The sequence below is a fragment of the Lonchura striata genome, chromosome 2 (genome assembly GCF_046129695.1).
Source record: "Lonchura striata isolate bLonStr1 chromosome 2, bLonStr1.mat, whole genome shotgun sequence".
In the NCBI taxonomy this organism is placed as follows: Eukaryota; Metazoa; Chordata; class Aves; order Passeriformes; family Estrildidae; genus Lonchura; species Lonchura striata.
This window is the reverse complement of record NC_134604.1, coordinates 14,708,312-14,732,313: the sequence shown is the minus strand read 5'-3', so window position 1 is coordinate 14,732,313 and position 24,002 is coordinate 14,708,312. Positions and strand designations below refer to the sequence as shown.

General features: G+C 45.9%; 1 protein-coding gene across 1 annotated transcript; it reads left to right on the top strand.

The window, feature by feature from the left end:
* The first annotated feature begins 3,056 nt into the window (after positions 1-3,056).
* Positions 3,057-14,288, top strand: LOC110480163 (uncharacterized). The gene is made up of 6 exons (XM_021547921.3): positions 3,057-3,525; positions 4,357-4,635; positions 6,091-6,339; positions 9,539-9,673; positions 10,246-10,365; positions 11,734-14,288. Exons 1-6 carry the CDS (start codon positions 3,465-3,467, stop codon positions 11,892-11,894), a joined length of 1,005 nt encoding a protein of 334 aa, XP_021403596.2. The 5' UTR covers positions 3,057-3,464; the 3' UTR covers positions 11,895-14,288.
* Positions 14,289-24,002: the final 9,714 nt, after the last annotated feature.

The following is a 24,002-nucleotide window of genomic DNA, read 5'->3' as shown; positions in this document are numbered from 1 at the left end:
TTAAGTGTTGCTCATGTAGTGACAGGATTGAACCCATATGTCTGAATAGCTCTGCAATAATAAACCATTTGGTTTGGGTTTTTTTCCTTTCTTTATTCAAGCGAATGCAAAACATTTCACCCTGCACACAGCTAAATATAAATTGTCTCATTTCTAGAAGTTTTTCCCATATATGGGCTCTTCTTTTTCACTTGTCATTGTGGGGCAGGCTGGGAGAGCCATGTCAGAGGAGCTGTATGTGTTTGTAGGATATTGGACATTCCTTCCATCTCTTAGCAAGAGAAGGATGAAATGCAAAATGTTTGAGGAAGAGTGTGCATTTCTATTGGCCTTGACTCTTCCAAGTGTTGGACTGTGCCTTCCCCAGAGGTACTACAGGATGGAGAAAACCACATGTACCTTGTCTATAATTAGGTCTGGAGCCTTTCTGATCTCAGCACGTTTCTGCAATGTCCCTTTTCTTAATTTATGGGTTTCTTAAAATGTCCCTGTCATGGAGATATCATCTGTAGTTGAGGCTCTGACATTAGCATTTGCTTTTATTTTTGCTTGCTATCTCTATTGCTATGATCAAGAAAGATATTTAAACTAGCCAGAGAGCTATGCTCATTTTCATGTAACAAAGGAAGAGTTCATGTGAATCTTCATCAGTCTCTGGCGTCCTGCTGCCCCACACAGAAGCATTTCTCAGGTGTGTGCCCCATTCCTGCCTTGGATGGATGGACAGAAGGGCCACTGCTGGAGCTGCAGGCCTGTTTTCTGTTTGCATATGTTGAGTTTCTGGATTTAGCTCAATTGGCTACCTCTGAGTGAATCTGGGCTTGTGTGTTTTCCCATTGAGCACTGACACACATTAATGACAGTAAAAATAGGTGTGCTGTCTCTGCTTACCAGCCTGTGGAAAGGGAGATGTGCAGAGTTTGATATGTACAGATTTCTCCATAATATTTCACGGGTTATTTCCTGCTTTACTTGCTAGCTCAGGTTTTCCCATCTCCCATGCTCCATCAAGACCTCATGCCATCTATGGAATGAATCTCTATTCCCTTCCATGAAGCCTTCAGCATGAAGGGGCAAAATGACCCTGTGAGCTTGCATCTCACCAAGTAAAAAAGGCTTTAGTTTACCTTCTAACTACAAATTCTTGGGGTTTTTATTTAGTTCACCTTCCCTTCCCCCTTTTTCTACTTGTGATTTCTGTTAAGAATTACAAGGTGATTTTTGTCTGCAGTAATGACACAAAATTCTATGTCTTTATATAAAAAAGGGGAACTGAATTCTCTGCCTAACCAAGGGTGCTGTGAGCACTCATTAGCCAATGCTAGAAATTAATGCCATCTAACAGTTTCATTATATGTGAAATTTGAGAGTTTTGCTCTTAAAAGAGGCTGCTGATTGATGACAACACAGATTGTGTGTGTGCTGTCATCTTTATCTTGGCTGTGATTCCTTTTGGGTTTTTTTTTAGCTAGTGAGGATGTGAGGGACAGAAGAAGCCTAATGGGACTTCATATATTGTGTGATGTATGGGGCACTTGCAGTCAGGAATATTGAACTCATAAATGTACTCATTTGCCCTGGAGTCACTGAGAGGGAGACGAAATGCAGGACACTGCAATGTCACAGTCGTGCAGAGTCACTTCTGTGACAACAGAGCGGCAGCAGAAAGGCTGTATTTTCCTGGGATTTTACTGCAAATGTGCAAATGGGCTCTGCTCTCTTTGGCTGGAAGTGAAGGTGAATTTTTGCTGGACTAGTCTTTATGCAGACCCCTTTTGCATCTTGTTTTGCTGAGATTCTGGACATTTCGAGGTGCTGTTCGGAAGTGACCCTGCATGTGCTGTCTGCTCTGTCTCGTGTCTCCACCACAGTGCTGCAACCCTAAGCTCTACCAGCTTGCCTTCAAGCATGAAGGTGAAATGAATTTGAATGTGCACATCCGAGGCAGATGGTTAGCCCCAGCCTTGCAGTGGTATTTGAGAGAGATTTTCTTCGTGTTATTTTAGCAGCACAGAAGGAAATGAAAGTGTTTCTTACTGTAAATTCTTTTTTCTCTCTCCCTTCCTCTGCACTTCTGTGTCTGAAGACTCAATTCACTGCTTTTCTCAGAGAGAATTCTATTTCTGTCTCATCTTAGATCAATTTAGGCCTGTCCTATGCCCATATGATAAAGACAGCATATTGCTCTGATAGCCTTGAACCAAATTTGTAAGTTTGGGACACTGGGAGCAGAAGGTGAGGTGCAGTTGTCATTGATAAGAAGTCAGAGTGGCCAAACCAGCGGCTAAAGTGTGGAATTTTTCAACCATAACCAGATTGTTTGAAAAGTAGTGCAGACCATAATGCAAGGGGTTTACCCACTTCTCAGAAATGTGTGTGTGCATGTGAACCCACTGCATGGAGCTTCCTCAAGGGGTTGTGTCTATATCTGTGTCCAGAGAAACAAAAATGTATGGTTCCCAGCTGCATCCTGAACCCAGCTGTTGTAGTTATTCCCCAACACATCTGCTCAGTGTCTGAAAGCATCCAGAAGTTGGCTCTAATGCTATACCAGTGTACTCCCTCCAGTGAGTGAGACAGCTCGTGCTGGTCCTGTGTTGTTTGTGTAACCCATCGTGGCACTTGGTGCAATGCCCAGTGTGCTTTAAGCCATCTCAAAAAGTGCCAGGTATCTGGCCCTACCTGGCTTTCCAGTTAACTGGTTCACAGTGTTTCTTCAGGATTGGCCTTTCAGTCTCATCTCTGAGGTCTGCACTCCAAACTGAGCTGGGGTGGCTTCTGGACTACATTCAGTTTAGTTTTGCAATGTAACTTAATTTCCCATAAGCTTTGCTCTGCCTGAGGTGGCTGTATGGAGCCTTTCCTGCACAGCAGGTACCACTCAATCACTAGAAGAGCCTGGCAAAGTTCACTTTGGCAACACAGCCTTTGGGAACAGAGGGAGAGCCTTGTTCCACACCTCCTTCCTGCTGGTGAGATGTCAAGGAGTGATCATTTTTAGTATTTCAGAAAATCAGCTGGTTTTCATGTGCACTGCTTTATCTGACTGGACTAATTTCTTCTCCCGGGTGGGGATGCTGTACTTTGATAAACTAGAAAAGGATGAAAGAAGTAGGTGTTTCTCCTTTGACTGCTCTTGGCATTAGCATCTTCCTAAATGGGTGAGCTGACCAGGAGATACTTTTGTCTCCCCTCACCTCTCAGTCCTATTCTCACACTCACAGCTACCTTTGAGCTGCGGGACTTTGCAGAGCACATTGTGGCTTGCATTGGCTCAGCCCGAGTTCAGTCACCCAAAACCTTGCAGCTCTATTTTGAAACATCATTCAATCTGTCCACTATGGAGTTTCTTTTCTTTTTTTTTTTTTTCACTCTTGCTTCTGACATCATTTCCCGAACACTATATTCACCGAGCTCTGTAGCCAGATCGTCTCCTCAGCATATGATTCAAGGAGCTCTTTGAAATGGATTTCAGCTCTCCTTTTACTCTGCTCTGCCTGCTGGTGATAATAACTGTTACTCAAGGTAAGCAGGATTTTTCTTTATTGGGGTTGGCACAGATTTGCCTAGATGAGCAGACACCCTAATTTTGCTCCAAGATCTTTTAAGGACGCTACCAGGTTTAGGGTGACATCAAATGGTGTAGCTGCTAATGCATGAAAGGGGAAGTCAGACCAAAGTAAGACAGATTATTTTTCAAGTAAATGAACAATAACTAACAATATTGTACTTTCTGAGTGTCCTGTGTCTGGAGAAGCTTTGCAGTGAGGAATGTAAGGTCCTTGTATGCAGAGTGCTGGCTGGAGAGCGACGTGGTCTAGCTCCCAACACTTGGTGTGACCTTGGGTTAGTCCCCAAGCTGCTGTCACCCTACCTTTTACCCATCTCTGATTTATACACAACAACTTAATAATGTGCAAGGGTATTGTGGGACCTGTTTGAGTTAAAACTGCGAACTTACTCTTTGGGTGAAAGCAGCTGTGGTCTTGCAGCTGTTATTTCTGCTACCCTCTGTGCAAGGTCCATGGCACTGACGCCCTAAGGACCTTTCTTTGCACAGTCTCTCATCTCTGATGGGGGCTGGTAGAAGGTCATCTCAAATTTAGGGAGAGAAAAGACCAGCTGTTCAGCCTTTTTTTTCCCTGTGTGCATGATATGTACACCATTCCTGCGTTGTTGAAGTGGGGGAAGTTGGACCTTATAGAAGGTGTTCCACTCCTCTGATTTTCCATTGCTGGTGATCCAACCTGTCCCTAGGGTTGGGTCTGCCCCTCTTGTGTCTCACCTGGGCATTTTCCTTCCTGGGAGGCAGCTGGGAGGGGATGGATGGACATAGCAAGTTTGCTTTCCTTCCAGGCTCTGTCATCTGGACCGGTGCGCTCAGCGGTGATTCAGCAGTCTTTTCTTTGGAAATCCAAAGCCTGCAGAATTTCTCCAGCATGAGCAAGGAGGACAAGAAATGCTCTACAACTGTCCTAAATGATACCTTGTTGGCCAAGTGTGGCACTTCTGCCAGTAGATGGCTGAACTTAGAGAACGGCTCCCTAGTGCTGAGGAGTGTGGAGAAAGATGATGAAGGAAAATACGGATTTGTTTTTCAGAACACCATCAGAAATTTTACACTGGAAGTATTTGGTAAGTGGCCTTCTTAGCAACAAAAAGCTTTTGAACTTTTGTGATCTTGTGGTTGGAAGGCCAATGCCTTGAAATTTTTCCAGAGAAAATGCTTGAACTTGTAGGAGCTATAGGTGCCTCTGGGAGCCGTGCCAGTCTCCCTGCTGTCCCTTGTAGCCTCAGAATTCCTGCTCCCTTTTGTGTGCTTGCTCATCCATCTGCAGGTAGCAAAGACAGAAACAAAGTCACTTCTGTACAGGATCCAGCTCATTGCTTGGGTTAATATGGAGAAGGGTTAGTAGGGTTTGTCCTCGTGCTGAGTAGTGCTCCAGGCAGACAGAGAGCCTTGCTCTGGTCCTCATCATCACCGTTCCTTTTGCAGGGCTTTCACTTACACAGGCTTCTAAGATAAATTGAAGCCACGAAACTGTAATGAAAATGTCTGAGCAAACTGGTCTCAGTGAAGACAAATGAACCCTTTCACCTTTTGGGTGCAAACAGGCGGAACTGCTGTGCACAGTAGGTCAAAGATGTGACTCCTTGGTATGAAGAACAGGGGCTTAGACTGGAAGTAGTCAAAGACCAAAGCAGTGTCCTGGGTTTAACCTCCATTTCAGTGGATTTACTTCAGGAGCATTTGCCTCCTCCTTCTGTTCTGTTGCCACCCCTAAGGCAGGGAAAAACTTCTACAGCCAACATGTTCCTGGAGGCAGGGAATTTTAACTGAAGATGATGTCCTGGCACAAGACAGTGATTTCTGAGCTTATTTCCATGGATACATGTTCTCAGTGTTACTCCTGCTGTCCTAAAATCATACCAGTTCTCTATCTAGTTTGTATATGCAAAGCGGCAAGTGTAGGAAATAGGTTTGCTCCTTGTAGTAGACTGAAACTGAGAAATTCAGGGAAATGTAGCAAGAGTAGTGATTAATTTATTCATTTGAAAATGTCATAGTATGGGTATTGTATTTAACTGCAGGTGTCTTGTGTTCATATCCATGTTGGCCATGATTTGCACCGGTTCCTCTCTAAAAAAGGAAGAAGAGGCAGAGTGACAGCAAAAGTGGAGGGGAGGACTGAGTCTCCTCCAAAGCTATGATTATCTGCTGATTACAGAGGAGGGCTCTGGCTGGCACATGCTCTGGATGTTTCCACCATCCTCTCAGACCAGGGGCTTTTTAATTTTTTTTTTTTTTTTCAGTGTCAGTTAGGAAAATGAAAAGATGTCAGATTTTGGTGGCATCCCCATAACGGGGATCAAGAGTCACTAGCAGGGTTGGGGTAGGCACTGTTAAGCACTTCAGGGCAGAGTGCAGGCACTCAAGAGTGTGGTTATTTGTATCTGTGCTCCCTTCATAAATGTGGATTTACTGGGATTGCTGGAAAGGGATGCTTCTGTTCAGTTTTGTTCACTGCTGAGTCCTCTCCTCACCTCTCTCTTTCCTCCCTGTTCCCCACACATGCTGTGTGTGACCAGAGCCGACCATTGGTATCCAGTGCTTCCCTGATGGAACTGCAGAGCTCTCCTGCAACATGGCCAGCAACGAGATCCTGGTCTTTCGGTGGCTGCTGAATGGCACCCACCTGAAAGCTGAGGGGGCTTGCATTAAGGATGCTGGGAAGAAAGTTCACCTGGGCAGAACTGAGCCTGGGGAGTTTGTGTGTGAAATTTTGAAGGGGAACAGTGTCACGAGGACCAGGCCCATTACACTGTCTTGCAGCTATGGTGAGTAATGGCATCTCCATAAAATCTTACTTTTGGTCTCTTGCAGCAGCAAAATTAAGAGCTGATGGTGTCCTCAAAATATCAAACTCTTCTGTCCTCTTCTGGCATCTCCCTTCCAGAGTTACCAAATCCTGCCTTTAGAAAGTAACCCCTTGATTTCCTTCTCCCTCTTGTGCTTCGGACTGATATAGCCTACAACCATAGATGGGATAAGTTTGTTGAGGAGGTCCTTTTACCCAGCTTTGCAGCAAGGATGGATCTCCATCTGCCTCTTTTCCTACTTTTTGGTGATGGAGATTTGCACCCCCCTGTGCACCAATCCTCTACGCTGCTTTAGAAACACAGGCTGCTTCCTACTGTGATGTGCATCCATGACCCAGCTGCCTTCCAGTTTCTGTGCATCCCCATAAAAACCTTTCTACTAGTTCAGCCCTGTTGCTTCTGGACTCAATTGGGGTGTTTTGCCTCATCTCTTTTCCCCTTATCTAGACCAGAAGCACAAAAGATTTTATGATCTATGCAAATGTCTCTCCATCAGCCCCATCCATCAGAAGTGAGTAAAGACACAAGCCATTTACTTCTGGAATGTAGAGTTTTTTCCCCTCCATATCCTTGCTCAGACATATAAGTCTGTGAGAAGCCTGAGACTTTATCCATTTGCAACCTATTCATAAATGCCGAGTATTCTGCTTGAATAAGGCCGTAGCTCAATGAGACAGAAAATCTGGATCCTTGGGTATCATTTAATTTGCACCTCCAGTAGTGAAGGTTCTACTCTCTAGCAGCAAAGATGGCTATCAAAACCACAGGCATAACTTAACTATAAGGTTTTTGACAAATTTTGATGTAATTAATTTAATCACTTTTGCCACTAGATAATTAATTTAATCACTAAAATGCCACTAGTAGCATTTTAGAAATTGTCTGGGACACTCCAGCTCCATGGCAGATGTTGTCTTTTCTTCTGTGGTTGCATGCAGCTGATGTGAAAGCATGCCTCCTGACCATTTCTGTGTCCAGTGTGGCAGTCAGCAGAGGTGCTGTGGGCTGTCCGTGCCTGGCCCCTCTGGCACCACTGGCCAATCTGTGCAGATTTGGTATTTGTGGCTCTGGAGCAGTGATCTGGAATTTGCCCAGTTAAAATGGTTGGAGGCTGTTCCATGTAGTCAGAGCCAAGCTGGCTGAGGCACTGGGGAATGAGGCTCTCCACATCCATGTGAACATCCATGAGCTGTTCAGTCAAGCCCTCTGATAAATCACACAAGTGCTCTCAGATTCCATGGCTGATCCTGGGTGGCTGCCCAGTCCCCCGGGTGCGATATCTGTTCCCGTTTCCCCTTGGAAAGCTCATGAGAGAATTTAATGATATCTCTTTAGAGATGGACATGGTCATAAACACATATTTGGAAGGGTCTGAATTAAAGAAAGTGGCAGCAATTCCACTTTTTAGTCACCAAATGCAACCACATTTGTAAAAAGTAAATGAAAGAAATTATGGGTACCAGTAAAATGAATTGAAGAGGGAAATGGGTTCATTTAATTTAATTGAAGGTTAACTAATTATTTTTGTAGGTTATTATTTGCTCCAGGCAAAGGGATGAATTTACATTTTCCACTGTAGGTATACAAGCTATGTAAAAACATCTATTTGGGCAACCTGTTGGCTGATGAAATGAATTTTGAATAACCAAAAAACAATATGTCAGAAATGCTGTAATCATACCAGGCAACACAGGACTCTGAGCACACACAATTCAGAAGTTAAGAAGTCAACATATATAAAAGACTTTTATTGATTAATTACTTGTTCATTGTTTATTTTTAACACAATATTTTATCCCCAAAAGACCTTACTAACAAGTGGTAATTTTTTGGGAAAAAAATTTCCAACTTGTATTTATACTTTTCATTATATTCTCTAAGCATTCATCAACTAAAATAATTAGGGAAATTATTTCTGAGCTGCTGAAAATTTTTAATTTTGAATATGGATTTTTTTGAACTTGGTAATTGTTCTTAAAGGAATGAAACAAGCACTCTGAAAATACCACAAGCACCTGTGTGCAGATGTTTTTACTGTCCCGGTGAGTAGGTGGGGTATGATGCCATGTAGTACATCCTGTAACATTTAAAATTCTTCCTAGTCTCTGGAGAGATGGAGCAATTAGTGCTTTTGAGGGCTTGAAAATACGCTCCAAATGAGCCTGTTGGTGGCTCCTGTGCTGTGCAGGTGTGTGTGCTGCTGAAAAGCAGTTAAATTATTCAGAAAGGGATGGCACAGACTTACCTAAGGAATTTATGTTATTGTTAAAATGGAGCTGTATGGGTTGTTTTTTTTTCATATGGCCAGAAGAGTTTTTCTAGAGGCTGTGTCAAGTTGAAGGGAATTATTTCAGTGAAGAAACAAGCCTGGATGGGTCTCTCTTGTGCAAGTCTGCCATGCCCTGCACCAGCTGCCTGCTCAGCAGCAGTGAGCGTGCGGGTCTGCCCCATCACAGCAACCCTGAGCAAGGGTTGCTGAGCTGGGAAATAATCACCAGTGACTTGTGCTGCCCTTCTGCTCAGCCATCTGCAGCCCTGGCTCCTGCTGCTGTTCTGCACTCCCGGCCAGGCAGGGGAACATTGTGGAATCCTTCCCCGAGCAGCGGAGGTTGGGAAGGGCTTTTCTCCTGCAGTTCGAGTGGCCACAGTCTTTGGTGCTTGAGGCAGTGCAGGCTCTGATGAGACTTGCACTAGGGTTGGTGCAGTCATTACATGACTGTCCTGAGTGGATTCTCTGATGCCAGCTCTGAGGGTAGCCTCTGCAGCTTTTCCTTCAGCAGGAGGTACTTCCTTAGGTCTCCTTCCTTAGCTGCCTGTTTTCATACAACTTGTTGAAATGTAGTATCTTTCAAACCACCACCTTCTCTGTTAAACTTCATTAAAACTTACAGATTACCTCATATGTCAGTGATCAGAGCAGGCAGAAGTGAATGCACACAGCTTAGGCACACAGGCGTCTCTTAATGAAAAATTCCATGCCATAATTAAACGATGTGACATAAATCACAAAGTGCCACAGGTGACAGTGTCACCTGCCCTGATCCAAACTAAGGCAACAGTGATGTCAACAAGCTCTAATGTGGCTGCAGGGTTTCTCCCACTGGGAGAAAGGAGTTTGTCCACCATAGTAGCTAACAATGCTGTGTCCTTCCTGCAGACCTGCTGCGGTACCCGGGGTTCATTTACATCCTGGCAGGGTGTGCAGCGGGTGTGCTTATCCTGGTGGTGGCTTTGCCTGCAGCCATATGTTGCTGCATGAAGAGGAGACACAAGTTCATCCCAGTGCCTTCAGGTGAGTGGGGAATGGTGTTATGAATTTTGGAGAGGACTGTGTTTGTGCAGGCTGGGGTTGACATGGCCTTAGATTAACCTGGTCTCAGCTGGGTGGCTGCTTTTCCTCCAGCCTGTCCTCCCTTGACCTGCTGGAGCAGAAGTCTGCTTGCTGATAGGCAGCCTCTATGGCTAGCAGGGTCTTGAATTAAACCTCGCTTTTCCTTTATTCACCTCACACTTGTGCCCTCACCCTGTGCTCCTGGCCAGAAGAAAAACCCACAGCAAAACCTCTCCTATGAGCAATAAAATGGAACCTGATTGAGGCGTGATCCCAAAATGACCTGAAGGTTTCTGACGGCAGTCTGCTGTCAGCAGCAGTCCCTGAGAGCAATCTGCCCGTGCCACCTCAAGTGTGATCCTGCCGGCAGGGCCAGGCTGTCTCTGGCAGGCTGGCAGTGACCCTCCGTTCTGGGCATCTGTCCGCCCCGGGAGGGGACGCAGAGCCGGGCTGGGGTCTGCCCTCGCAGCAGGGCTGCCAGGGCTGGGGGCATGGAGGCCTCCTCCTCCAGACCTCTGCGTTTGGTTTCACAGAGGAGGAGAAGGACGACGGGCTAACAATGTCAGTGGTGTCCGGTGAAGGCACGAAGAGCCCCCGCCGTGGAGACCGTGTGGAGGCTCAGGCTGCCCACACGGACCGTGCCCCGAAGGCCGGTGAGTCCAGCGACCTGGCCGAGCTCAGACACCTGGTCTGGGAGGGGCACAGGGTGGCTGCTGGGGGTGGAAGTGACACTAGAGAGGGGCCTGGGACATGCCAGCACAGGGAGCTGCTGCACCTCCTCCAGGGCATTTTTAAGTACGTTGCTCAGGCAGCATCCCACAAACATCCCACAGAGGGTGCTGCCAGCAGGCTGCGGGCTCCAGTATCTCCTGTGCTAGAACATATACCCCAGAAACAGCACCCCCCCCACAAAACTCAGCTGCTTCCCTGCAATTTTCTCACCCTTCTCCCCTTCTCATCAGTAACGTTTTACGAAAATTGGTTTTGTTTTTTTAAAGCAGTCATCTTCAGGACAGCAGGAACCAATAGAGTGAGCTGTAAACACAGCTTAATACCATCAAAGCCAGAGGCTTGTGTATTTTCTTAAACTGAGGCTAGAGTGGGAATATGGTCACATTTTAAATTTTTCAAGGAAATGGAGCATAAACCCCCACAGCCTTAGCACAATGTAGTCAAGAGAGTGTGGTGATAAAGACCCTCCAGAAATGTCCTGTTCTCTAAGTGCTTGATATTAGTACTCCACTTTTTGCATTATGTTTCCCTCAGTTTTGCTTCCCAAACACAAATGCTGGCAACACCTTGCCTAGTAATGCACCATCATCAGCTGAAGTACGTTTAGGAGAGACATGAACTGGAGCACCTTTACATAGGTCATAGCCTGGTCTCAGCACTGTTGTCTCCATTTCTGGTGGCCTTCACTGTACCATGCACAGCCTCCTGTAGCTCTGCTGTGCTTTATATCTAACCTTGGATGCTCTTTGCTCTGCTTTCAAAATATTATATGCTACTCATAAACACAGCGCAAGAAAGAGGGAAAAAAAGGTCTTTCAGTTCATTGTTTAATATTAATGTACTTCAAGTATAGAGCTTTTAATAAAAAATACAAACATTATAAGTTTGACTAAAAAGTAGTCCATATTTAAATTTTTTACAATTTAGTAAAAAGCAGAGATGCATGTGGAAGGTAGGTGAGAACTAAATGTGTGCTGTTAGCCAGCTTTAATTATTCAGATGTAAGTGAATAGATTTGGCTTTAGTATTTTGGTACTAAAGGTTTGGTACTAACAGTAGTGAAGTACTCTGGTACTAAGAAGCTGGATAGCTTCAGTACCAAAGTGCCCTGAGGCATGATGGATGGCTCAAAAAATAAGTAGTTACAGAGAAAATTGAAATTTGACTTGCAGATGCCTGGGGTGAGGGGACTGAGCGGATTAGGCAGTCTGCAGCATTAGGGGCCAGGGCGTGAATTTCCATGAGGGTGAGCCATAGTGTGGGCTATAAACCATTTCTCCCTTTTCCAGATGCTGCCCAGATTGGTCAAGGTGTTGAGCCCCAGCCACTGGCAGAAGAAAACTTACCAGTGCAGATAGAAGCTGAGGAAATGCCAGATGCTGAGGTCCTAGTTGATATGGAAAGCCAGGAAGATGCCTCAGACTGTTTCCCGGATCCAACTGATGACTGATCTGCCACGCTTGCTGTTCCACCCTGAAGCCTGTGACACTTGTCCTTCGCATCCCATAGTCTCACTGTGTCTGGAAAATTTTAGCAGGGGAAAGACGTCAGGTGTCAGACCTTCTGACCTCATTTCAAAAGAAAAAAGAAAACACAGAGAAAAGCACACACATGGCTTCAAGGCCCACTCCCCTGGCCTGACAGGTTCACCCACAAACAAAAGGGGCAGCTCTTTGATGCTTTGCCTGATAACAGAGCTGCAGCTAAACTGAGGAGCCCAGGGGACAGCCTGGAATGAGAGGGCTCCTCCTGCCCACCCCATGTCTTGCCGTGTCTGCCAGCCAGGGCAGGCACTACAGGCAGGTTGAGGTGGCCTGCCAGTCCCAGGCAGAAGCCAAAGACTTGCCAGAAATTTCCTGAGAAAGCTTCTTCTCGGGAGACTTCAGGGCAATTTTTTCACAGGCCCTACCAAGGAAACTCAAAGGAGGTCTCAGCTCTGAGTCTGCTGTCCTGGGTGCTTATCTGAGCCGCTCCTCTGAGCTCCAGATTTGGCCCTCACCTCTTGCTGCCCAGAGCAGGAGCAGTGGTGGGGGCTTGAAATTTGACTTGCAGATGCTGTGTGCAGACCCAGGGTAATGCTGGCTTTGCTCACCTCTTGGTGCCCCAAAGGACAGAGGGTACAGGTTCCCTTTCACCAGAACCTGACTGCTTGGGCTGCCCCCGAGCTAAGCCAGCGCTGTCACTCGCTTGCTTGCCTGCAGCAGGAGGGGGCCTGGGGCTTGGGGCTGCAATTTTGGCAGAAACCTTAATTTTAAGGCTGAGATTGTTTATCAATGCAAGCATTAGTGCCTTTAGTGTAATAGTTTAGCTGCTGCAAGCTGATGAAGCTGGCCATCTGCCTGTGCATGTAGGCTTGTTCAGAGCTGTGTTATTTGCACAGACAGCAGCAATTTATAGAATCTCTTAGGTAAGTCGTGCTGCTACGCATGTCCTGTTCTACTCAGGGGAGCTGTGCCTGTGGAGCAGCTGGGCTAGACCTGCAGGGAAGAAGGATGTGGTCAGGAGAGGGCAAGGATTCTGTCCTCAGGCAGCTGAGTCCCAGCAAAGCTGCCAGGGACTGGAAGGCTGTCAGGCTGCAGGGAGTGCTGCAGGATGTGCTGCCAGAGCAAGGTATTTACTGTAAAAGACAATTTTAGTAGTCTTACTGAGGTGGTAAATGGGTTGTTAGTTTTAAAATAGCTTTCTGGGCTAGAAAGACATGGTAGTAAAAGCAGAGATGGTACAGACTGGGACCAAAAGGGATGGGGAGTTGTGTACTCCCCATCCTCTCCTCCCTTGTCATTTCGTCCCTGTTTTATATTGTGCTGACACTGAATCCCTTGGAAATATATTTAAGGTATGCCTGCTGAAAGCCATCCAACGAGGGCTGCAAGCACCCCAGCAGAATCCAAACTAAACTGAGGGCTTCTCTTCCAGGAGAGGGACTGGTGGGATGCCTGCACACTTACCTGGGAGTCCTTAATCTCTGTGTACTTGCCAAGGCTCTGCATCAGTGACACTCAGCCATAAGTGATTGTTCTTGTTGTTTCCTTGTCCTGTGACTCTCTCTGGAAGGTGTTTGAATCATGTGTGCTGTGCTGGTGGTGATTCAGCCTGTCCCTGCTTTTAAAGACTGCTGTAGGAATCAGGTCTTCCACGGTAAGAAGGATGTGATAATTCTTTTCCTTACGGTGCTGTTCTAACTCCTTTCAGTATAAACATTCCTCAAAGGCTGTGAGTTGAATGACAAAAAAAGTGACACTGAGTGCTTGGGGTGGCAGCACAGAAGCAGTGATGCTGGGTGAATGTCACCAGGCCAGTGTCACCAAAATGAAGGGACACAGTCAGAATTGCTTCACTTCTGCACTTTCTAGCAGGGGCAGGAGGGGACAGTCGACTCCAGCAGATGCTTTGGAGGCTGATCAGTGCTCTGAGCTCCACTGGAGGCAGTGGCAGTATTTCAGTGCTGAGGATGAGAGCTGGGCCAGCCTTGTCCTGCTGGGCTGGGGCATCCCAGCTCTAGCTTATCCTAGTGCTGCCTTCCTCCTGCCAGCCCTGGGGGGCTATGAACATCACCACTATTATGATCCCAGTCCTGGAAAGATTTTTCCCATAGAGATGTGAGAGGTCTTTGTGAGACAGATTGAGCCGTGGTTGGTTTTCTGTCCTTTGCCACTGAAAGTGCCATTCAGCAATGGGGCAAAAGTTTCTGCTACTGTGAGGTCAGGAGAGAAGTGATGCAGCCTGTGCTCTTCCTTTAACTGTATGTGTTCATACCCTGCTATTGTTCTCTTTTTGGTGTTTTTTTCCTTTTTCCTTTCCCCCCATGATTCATTTTGTTCCAAATAAAAAGATCTGTTTTCTACCTTGTTTCAGAACTCTAAGTTTTGTTATTTACTAATTGTTTCTTTCTGTTTTTTACAGGAAGTACAGGTTATTTTCAAATGTATGCACAGCCAAATAAAGGAAAGGTGATAACAAGTTATTGCTGACTAAAGCTGACCTAGGTGGTCAAGGGCACAGAGATCATGAGGAGATTCATCTGTAAGTCACCCCAGGAGAGGCTGTAGGACAGTGGCACAAGCTTGTCCTTGTTGGAATGTGTGTGTTAATGTACATCTGTGTGCACCAGCAGCTCACCAAGCCCTGCTCTGATGCCTGAACTGTGAGCTGCAGGGTGATGGTCTGGTTTTACCCATCTTTATCCATCTGTAATTTTTGTGACACCTAAGTCACCTTAGCTGTGAGAGAGGATGCTGGACTGCATTGCACTTTTTGCAAGCAGGAGGTGGCTCATTCTCACCCTTAGACAAGTGGGCCCAGATTGTGGGTAAAAGTCATGTCCTAATATGATCCTATCAAACCTCTGGTGTTTACCATAACAGGTTTATCCCTGGAGAACTGGTGTGACTGGCATGGTGATCCTGCCTGCAGTCTGTGAACCCAGCACTCTGAGGAGCCATCTGCCTGAATTTCCAGGTGTTTTCCAGTCCGGCTATGGTGTTGCATCTCCCAGGAAAGGGCAGGGACACTTTCCAGCCTCGGCCTGACAGGAGAACAGGATATGGATGTGGGTGGTAATATCAGGGATTTGACCAGAAACAGAGGTACCTGTGCTGCCTCTTTGGGGTTTCTGGTGCCTTTGGTGAGGCTGTGCCGTGCCTTTGGTGAGGCTGTGCCATGCCAGCCCTGCCTTCTCTGGGCTGCTGAGAGAGCCCTTGGTGCCAGAGTGCCTCCAGGTGGCTTCCTCTGGGGGGGCTGGTGCTTTCCAGGTGATGGGAACTGACCACCACATCATTCCCTCTGGCCACTGGTCATGACTGGACAAGGCTGGGAGTAGTGCAGCTTCCATCCCTCTGCTGATCAAGTGCTGGCAGGACGAGGGGAGCTCTGGTCTGTGGGAAATGTGGGTGTTTTGGGATGTGCTATCCTCCCACCAGTGGTTTGTAGCACTGTAGAGAATAGAGGTTTAGATTTGTATCCATGTCAGTCTTTCACGGTGGGAAGAGAATAGTTTGCTTGTGGCAAGTGCTAAGCAGCAACTGACATGAAATGCAATATGTAATCTTTTCATCATGTAATTTAGTTTATGAATATAAAAGGAGAGCTGAGAATGAGCTTTCTGGACTAAAGATCAAAGTGAAAGCAAAAGCATGCAAGAAGTGTGTTGTAGAATGGTGAGCAGGGAAATGGAAGGATCCTTCTAGATTTCTTTTAGCATTCAGGATGAACTCGTCCCCACAAAACTATCACATCAGAAAAGCTCCCACATCCCAGTAATGAAACAGTGCTTTGTTTCTCAACCTCTACCACAGGCCGCTGTGCCTGACGTCCCTGTGGTTGTGTAGGTAGCCTTTGGGGTGGTGCCTGAGCCCAGCACAGAAGCAGAGACACCAGGACAAGAGTCAGTAGTTTATGGGGGAGCTGCAGGACCAGCCCTCTCTGTCACCCTCAACTCTACAGAAACAAGAGTGGAGGCTGGTGAGTCTGAGAGAAGATAGACAAAACTGATAGTGGTCAGTGGTTGTGTGAACTTCTGATAGAAATCTCTTTGTAGTTGAAAAAAAACCCTCTAGATTTTAGGCATGTACATGGTAAGTTCATGTCACTTTTTATGAATTATTACAGCTCATGTCAAAACAAGCAAACAAGAAGTTAATGTGTAATGAACCTGTAGCAGTCAGTGTTATGGAGAGACATCTTTAAAGTAATTTCTTAAAATTAAACAGCAAATTCTGGTGGTGCTGTAAAATTCAAACTGGGATTATTACCACCAGGCAGGCAGGAGTGAGATGTCCCACAGATTTCCATAGGTGAACACACAGAACTGGTAACAGAAGTGGGCAGAAGCATGACCCATTTCTGTCTGAGGTGGAAGCAGAATTCCATGATGTGTCATTGCAGAAGCTCGGATTAGTCTTTGGAGACTGTTTGTGCATTCTTCCACACTGCTCAGTGCCTGGGACCTTTGACAACCACTGCGTCCTGCATCGGTTTTGTTCAGAGTAAATGTTGCATTTCCTCTTTGTGAGATTTCATGACTCATCTCAGGCAGAGGATGTGGCTGGAGACAGCAGGGCTGTCTTTACTGAGAACCTAGAAGGCTCTAAACCCTTCTAGATATTTGCATTTTTCCAGCAAGCAAATCATAGAATCATAGAAAGGTTTGGGTTTGAAGGGACCTTAAACTTTAATTTAATTCCAACACTCCTGCTGTGGGCAGGGACACCTTCACTAGACAAGGTTGCTTAGATCCCTGTCCTGGCCTTGAACATTTCCAGGGATGGGGCAGCTACAGCTTCCCTGGGCCACCTGTGTCTCAGCAGCCTCACAGAAAAGAATTTCTCCCTGATACCCAATATAAACCTACTCTATTTCAGTTTGAAGCCTTTGCCCCATGTCCTGTCACTGCATGCCGTTGCTGGCAGGTGTTCTGTTAGTTACACCAAGATTAATTTAGTTTTGTTATGATTAGCAGATTTCTTTGGGCTGTGCAGGACCACAGGTGCAGCAGTCTTTCTGCCTGTGCATGCCGATGGCATCATTGTCACCTTCATGAAGGGATTTCCTGCCTGGGGTGGGAGTTCAACCCCAAGCAGCAGAGGCTCCCCCACTCTCCCATCAGCAGGAATCTGACTTTATAAAATCACTCATTACACTTGTAGGTTCATGTACAGCTGTGGTCTGCTCATTGTGCCAAGCACTAACATAAGGAAAGTTCCCATCTGCAGAGGTAGAAAATATGGTGGCCAATGTCAGCTTATTTTTAAATTGATCTATTTTTCTGGTTAGCATTTTCCGTGTCACACTTAGCCAATATCCATGATAAAATACTGGATGAGGCTTTAGTCTAAAGTGCGTGCTTTATAGCTAATATAAATACAGCTACTATTGGAAATTCTGTGCAGAGTTTTTAAAACTGATGATGGCTACTGATAGTTTTAGTATTATCTAACACTACAGAAGCTAGATGCATTACAGGCCAAGAATTACTTGGAGGTAGTTTTCAGCAAATCTTTTGGAATTGCAAATGCAGTGTGTTGGAGAGAATGACTGTCTACTCCCATATCATATGCAAATGGAATAAAGAAATACAGTTGGGTGCCTATCCTCCAGCCAGCACTGCTGTCTCATCTTTGGTTTATACAGCTTCCTCTTTGCGGGTAAAACATATTTTCCCTAAACTAAGGAGTGAAGCAGTTTTAAAAGCTTTTTTTTTTTTTTTTGATACTGAATAGTCATGCAAAAAGGTGTCTTCAAACAAGCAAAAGAAAAAAAAAAAGAAAAAGAACTTGTGATGGTGTTTTTGTCTGCGTGAAGAGAATTGCAGTAGTGCCATTGACAGCATGACTTGAAGCAAAGAGCACTAAGAGCAGAGCAATAGGCATCAGCTTTCTCCTCTGAATCAACCAGCAAACCAAAGGCAAGAGAATTTGGGACAGCAGGGGTGGGATTCAGAGATGTGTCAGGCGACTCGTTCAAGAAGCTGTGTGAATATCAGCTTAATTCACCTGGAGCCAACTGGAGAAGCTGGTGGAGGCTTTCCCGAGGGGGCACACGGAGCCTGGAGCAGGAACACTGCTGGGTGGGACAGTCTGAGCCTGGAGCAGGAACACTGCTGGGTGGGACAGCCTCTGGTGCTGCTGTCTTTGCTGTGTCAGGATGAACCATGACAGGACAGAGAGAGGAAGGGGGTGATGACACAGATTCAGTGACTGCTGTGCAGGATCCAGAGGGAAGAAAGGGCACAGGCTTAATCACTGAGGGTACAGAAGTGCTGGTGAGTAATGCTAGACAGAGATGCTTTTTCTTCCCTTAAATAGGTGGGGAGGTTGCAGGGGTCTCAGGCAAGGTCTGACCTATTATCATCCTGCAAACTCTTACAGGCAGTATAAAATATTTTTCTCCAGAAAGCTGCAGCTGCTGTTGCTTTCTCCTCACACCTGCTCTGCCTGGCATTTATCATGGATGGTGTTCCCCAGACAGATGCACTCCTCTGCTGGTGGTAGATCACAGCCCCACTGAGCCCCTCAGGTGATGTTTTGCCTGGGCCTGCAGGGACTCCTCTCTGTTTTTCTCCTGAGCCATTTACAAAGAATGTGCTGTGCTAATTTTGATAAACCCAAGAAGGGGAGTAAACCCAAATCTGAGAGCAGTAAACAGGAAATAACCTTTCTTCATAACCGCCTCCTCATTCTAGCAAACCCTTTCCAGCATTTTTATCTTGATGACACTTTCTGGAATGGGTTTTGCTAGGTGAGGTGGGAGAAGGGTGATGGAAAGGCAGGACTCCAGTCAGCCTTTTCAGTATCCTGATACAGGTGAGAATGTGCCAGCTCTCTTTCCTTCCTGTGCCAGGATTCCTCTTGCTGCCATAGGAAGTCATGGGGAAAGCTGTGCAACTTCAGCTTCTCTTTGTACACATTTCTGCCCAGCTACTGAGAGTTTGGGACTTTTTTTCTTCAGATGACTTGGTGTCTGATAAGGAGTTTTGTTTCCCTGCCTTTTGTTGAGTGTTTAAATCTTTGTTATTTGGCCAATACAAAGCTGTTTATAGCTTTCTCTGGAGAACGAGATGCAGATGAAAAGTCCTTTCTTTGCTGGAGAGAAAATCAGAAGGAGTCAACACTGCTGTGAATTTTATCTCATCTATCTTAAAAAGTCCCAATGGTTAAACAGTCTCAGCATATGAGGAAAGTAGATGCCTGTTTTTATACTGAATTACTGATGCTAAAGAGCTTAAAGGAATATCAATATAACACAAATAACCATGGCAGCTGTGGTTCTAACCCAGTGCATCCTATCTGTGAGGGCACAAGGCATGCATAGTAGCTTTCCATTGAGGCTGCACAGTAAACTTCCTGCTCTGCGAAGTGCCTGCTGAAGTTCAGCAAATTTTTACTGAACTGCTGAAAGCTGTGTATGTAGAGAACATGAGACACATTAAATAACAAAAAGGCTGCTCTCCCATGATGGAAATGTAAAGGGATGGCTGAAAAGAATGGTGACACCATCTCATTGTCAGGAGTGCAACAGAAGGGCTGCAAGTACTGCCCTGGCAGAAATACTGTGAAAAGCCACAAGTTGCCACCAGTGTAGCACACAGAACAGGTGCTCATCTACATCTCACAGAACATCCTGCATGTGCCTTACTGAGATCTTAAAAAGCAGAAATTCTCAGAAATGTAATGACTTAGCACTTAGCTGTTACTCTTCCTGGCAGACAACAGCAGCTCTGGGACGTAAATGTTTAGAAAGATGGGCATCTTTGTGCCTGTGCTTTCCTTTGCTGTGGAAAAAGCTCTTTGCCAACACTGGTGTGGCTCCTGCTGCAGATGTGGGGTGTTGGCCCCGGAGCTGAGCCCATCCTGCCACTCTGTTTTCCCTGCACACTGATGTTGCTACCTGGCAGGACTAGGTGAGGTGATGCATTTAAATGTAGGAACAAACCTCAGAGAGGCCAAAACCAGGTTCACAGGACACAGGAAACTTGCATGATGAGAGAAGAAGCAGGGGAAACGGAACTGATATCAGGATCGGCTCTGAGCAGGAAAGGACTCGAATTTTCACTGCATCTAATGGCTCCAGGTCTAGATGGTGCAGAGGGCATCTGTGTAAGTGGTGTGTAAGACACCAGGGCACTTTTCTTGCTTCAGGGAGCAGCAGCAAGACTGTACTAACAGGTCATTCAGATGTTTCTGAGACATTTGCATCTTAATTTCCCAACAATAAGAGCCAAACCTCCTTATATGTATGCATAAGGCCACATTGTGGGCCTTTTGTTTTGCTTTCACAGGTCCACTGTCTAATAAATAAACTACAGACACTTGTAGAATCCAGAGTGATGTTTCGAGAGGCTTATGCAAGGTCTTCTAGGAGGAAGGACATTTTATGCCCACATACATGCCCCTCAGGGGCTGCACCAGTAGGAGAAATGCCAACAATGTCTTGTTTTTGAAGGGAAGACTTTCCTTTGTCTGTGGGAACTATATAAAGGCAACTCCTAGGAATAAATGCACTTAGTACTGAAATGTATTATCCAGTTGTTTGTGCTTGTCTCCTGCATCACTTCTCAACCTCCCACCTGCCCATTTCCAACAGTCCCTCACTCCTCTCTGAATTTATAGTACTGTAGTAGAACAAAATACTGTGCAAAACATCAGGTATACAAGCATTTATTAAGTTGATGGTTTCTGGGGAGTGTCAGATCTTGTCCAAAATATTACTTAGGTGGTAGCAACAACTTATCTTTCCTGGATATATTTTTAGGAGCAGCTGTTCTTCTATTATCCTTCTTGGGTAGCTAGTCCATCCACTCTCTCATGATGAAGGGGCACATTGTAGTTAATACAGGTCTTTGTGTATTTACCACTGCCAAGACTAGAAGAGGCTTTTATGGCCATTTATCCTGCTTCTGGTATAAGACAGATTGATTGCAGCATGCCAGCAAGCCAACACCTTTTGCAGCTTTAGTAATGTCACTGAATTTACTAGAACAAGATGCTGAAAGTTAGGTCCTAAATCTAAGGCCATTATAGATGATGGAAATCATCGGCAAGACTGAAATGCACCATCTGCAAGAATAACTGATGGGATGCTGCCATCTGCCCTAGCCTCAGTCATTGCTGTGATCCACAGACTGCTTGGTCTAAGGGGGTTATGTTCCTTCAGACCAGAAATAAAGGGTATTTTTTGTGAGGTTTGGCTGTTGACACATGCTTACAGCTGAAAAATAAGAAAATGTGGCTGAGAGAGAACACCTGGGGCTAAAGGTTTAACAGCATGAAGCTGTGTTGGGGTGGGGGGTTTAGGTTAGATATCAGGAAAAGGCCCTTCTCCTAGGGGCTTTTGGGGCTCTGGGATGGGCTCAGCAGGGAAGTGGTCACAACTCCAAGTCTGTCTGAGCTGAAGAATTGTTTGGACAATGCTTTTAGGCTCAGGGTGTGATTCTTGGGGCTGTCCTATTCAGGGACAGAAACTTGGTAATCTTTGTGGATCCCTTCCACCTCAGAATATTCTATGTGGCATTATGGACATTGCAGGGGAATCATGTCTCTTCAAATAATCAGGTGAGGACAATTCTGCATGATCATAGTTTGAAAATGTTAATTTACTTTTCTTGAGAGAAGGATGAAAAAATTTGTGCAGACAACTTTTTCAGTATCAGTATTTTCTGTGTGTGTGTCACTATTTCTGGAAGATTTTCATCGTGTCAGGCAACTAGGAGCTCTCAGCTCTGAGACACTGAGTCAGCATCCCTGCCAAATCCTTGGCTAAAGCTCTATTTTGAGTTATTGATCTTCATATTTCCATCACTTGATTCAAGCTGGAGTTTTTCTTTCTTGGCCCTGTGCAAGGCAGAAGGGAAGAGGAGGCAGGATGTGTCCTTCATCAGCCAAGTGGCTGAAACTCTACATGGGAGCCAGCAGTTCCCTGGCATTTCAGAGTGCAGGGCAATACCCCTTGCTAGGGCTCACTTTGCTTCTTCCTTGCTCCAGCCACTGCCCAAAATTCCTTCTGCATTGTAAAAAGCTACAGTAAAGGGGCATGTAAAGGAAGCCCTTAGCTGCCATCCAGGGCAACCCAGATGGAGCCCAGTCATGCAGGCCAGAATGCAAGATCAGGAGAGCTCCCAAGAATAAAGTTACCCTTCCCCAAAGCTTCCCCTCCACATATTACCTATCTGACACTCCAATTAAAATCACATTTACTCTTCTCCTCACACATTGTGCCTCATCAAAGGCCTGGTGAGAGATTTAGAGGTGTGAAAGTCCGGTGAGGCTCAGTGCAGGGTGTCTGACTCACATGCAAGTACCACTTACTATAACCAAAGTTTCATACAAGAGAAGATGGTACAAACTATCAGATGGGCTACAAATCTACTTTTTGTAGTCTTCATTTTCTAGTAGATCAAATAATTATATTTTTTATATTTTTTTTTTTTAATAAGCCTCGGGCATACATGTTTATTGGCTCATCACTAAGCCGAGAACTTGGAGCTGGGAACAGCTGCATATTATCTCTTGAGGTGTTGCCTTCAGATGTGGGGGGACTCTGTCACCTCCACAAGGAAATGTGAGTATGATACTTACATTCCCCGTGAGGAAACTGTATGCTGTCTTACAAAGAGCAGAAGTGTAAAGGAAAGAGCAAGCCACAAAAGCAAATGTATGAGTGCAGCGCGCTGTGGCTTCTGCAGTGGAAACAATGCTGCAGAGAGAGAGAGAGTGAGGATGTGCAAAGACACAGCCCATTGTTGTGGCTGTGCTCGGTCCTCTGCTCTCCTGTGTGTCAGAAGATGGGGATGTGTAGCAATGCAATGGGCTGAACAGGGCTCCAGCATCCTCAGCTTGATGCTAAGGACAGGCCTAACTGAACCAGGCCTAGCAGCACTGTGCTGGTACACATCTGCTTTTCTATCACTGCCCGGGTTTTCTAGCTGACTTTGTTTAATCCAGTGGTGTTACTTCCTGTGTGAATAGAGAGGGTGTCTGCAGCGAGGAGAAGCATGTGAGAGCACTGCTATCTACAGCTCACCTTGTCCTGCCCAGCACAGCTTGGGCCAGTGTCTGGCTGTGGCCACACAGAGCTCCAGCCACAGCTCTCTCTGTGCCACTCCCTCCACCTGGGAGGGCATTTATGGCTGGTGCAGGGGCTGCTCTGGCAGTGCTCTCTGCTGTAGCTGTTCTCAGGATGTTTATGCCATGCCACATCTCTGAAGGTACATGCTGGCTTCTAGATTTCCTCTGTGCCTGCAGCCCAGAGCTGCTGTTCTTTCCAGAGACACCTTCAGGCACTTTCTCCTCAGTGCCCTCTCTGGGGCTCTCCTTGAAGGGAAAACAGAGACATCAGTGCAACAACTTAGAGTGCTTTCTTCCAAGTAACATCCAAAAAAATCCTTCTTCTAAAATGGGGATCAAAGCCCAGTCAGGACTGCAGCAAGATGTTGCTTTGCTTTTCAAGAGGGAAGGCTAAAGCTGGCAGAATATTGACATTTCCCCACTTGTCATCGGGCAGGAAGACTGAGCTTAGAGACATGGGCTGCTTTGTCTTTCTCCAGCTAGGTCTGATGGTGCAAGAGGTTTCAGAGGCTGCTTAAAAAAGGGGCTGCTTTTGGGACAAGCCATTCCAGGATCTCATGGGGAATTCTTGCTGCAGGTAAGTGATGCAGGTTTGGCTGTGCTTGTGGCTTTTGTTACTCAAAATCTTGCAAGTGGATTTTGTGCATGTGCACCAAGTACTCAGGAATACCAAGGCCTGGTGTCACTTCTGTGGTGTCCAGTTACCATAGGACATCAGTCATTGAGCCCTCAGCTTTCCTCTCAAGTGCTTCTTCACTGCTCACAGTAAGGTCATTTTTGAACAGACAGTTTATATCCTTTATGAATGGGTTCTTGCTCCTGCCTACCTGTTGCTCCAACAGCAACCAGGATGTTTGGTGAGCTGGTTTGCTGGACTATAGGGGCCTTTGGTGTGACCCATTTCAGCTGTGAGTTTAGGAGATTGTGTGTGGCATGTGGGCAATGCCAAACTGATTAACTGGAGGCAGTGGTCTTCACTTTTACACCTGGCTCTACCA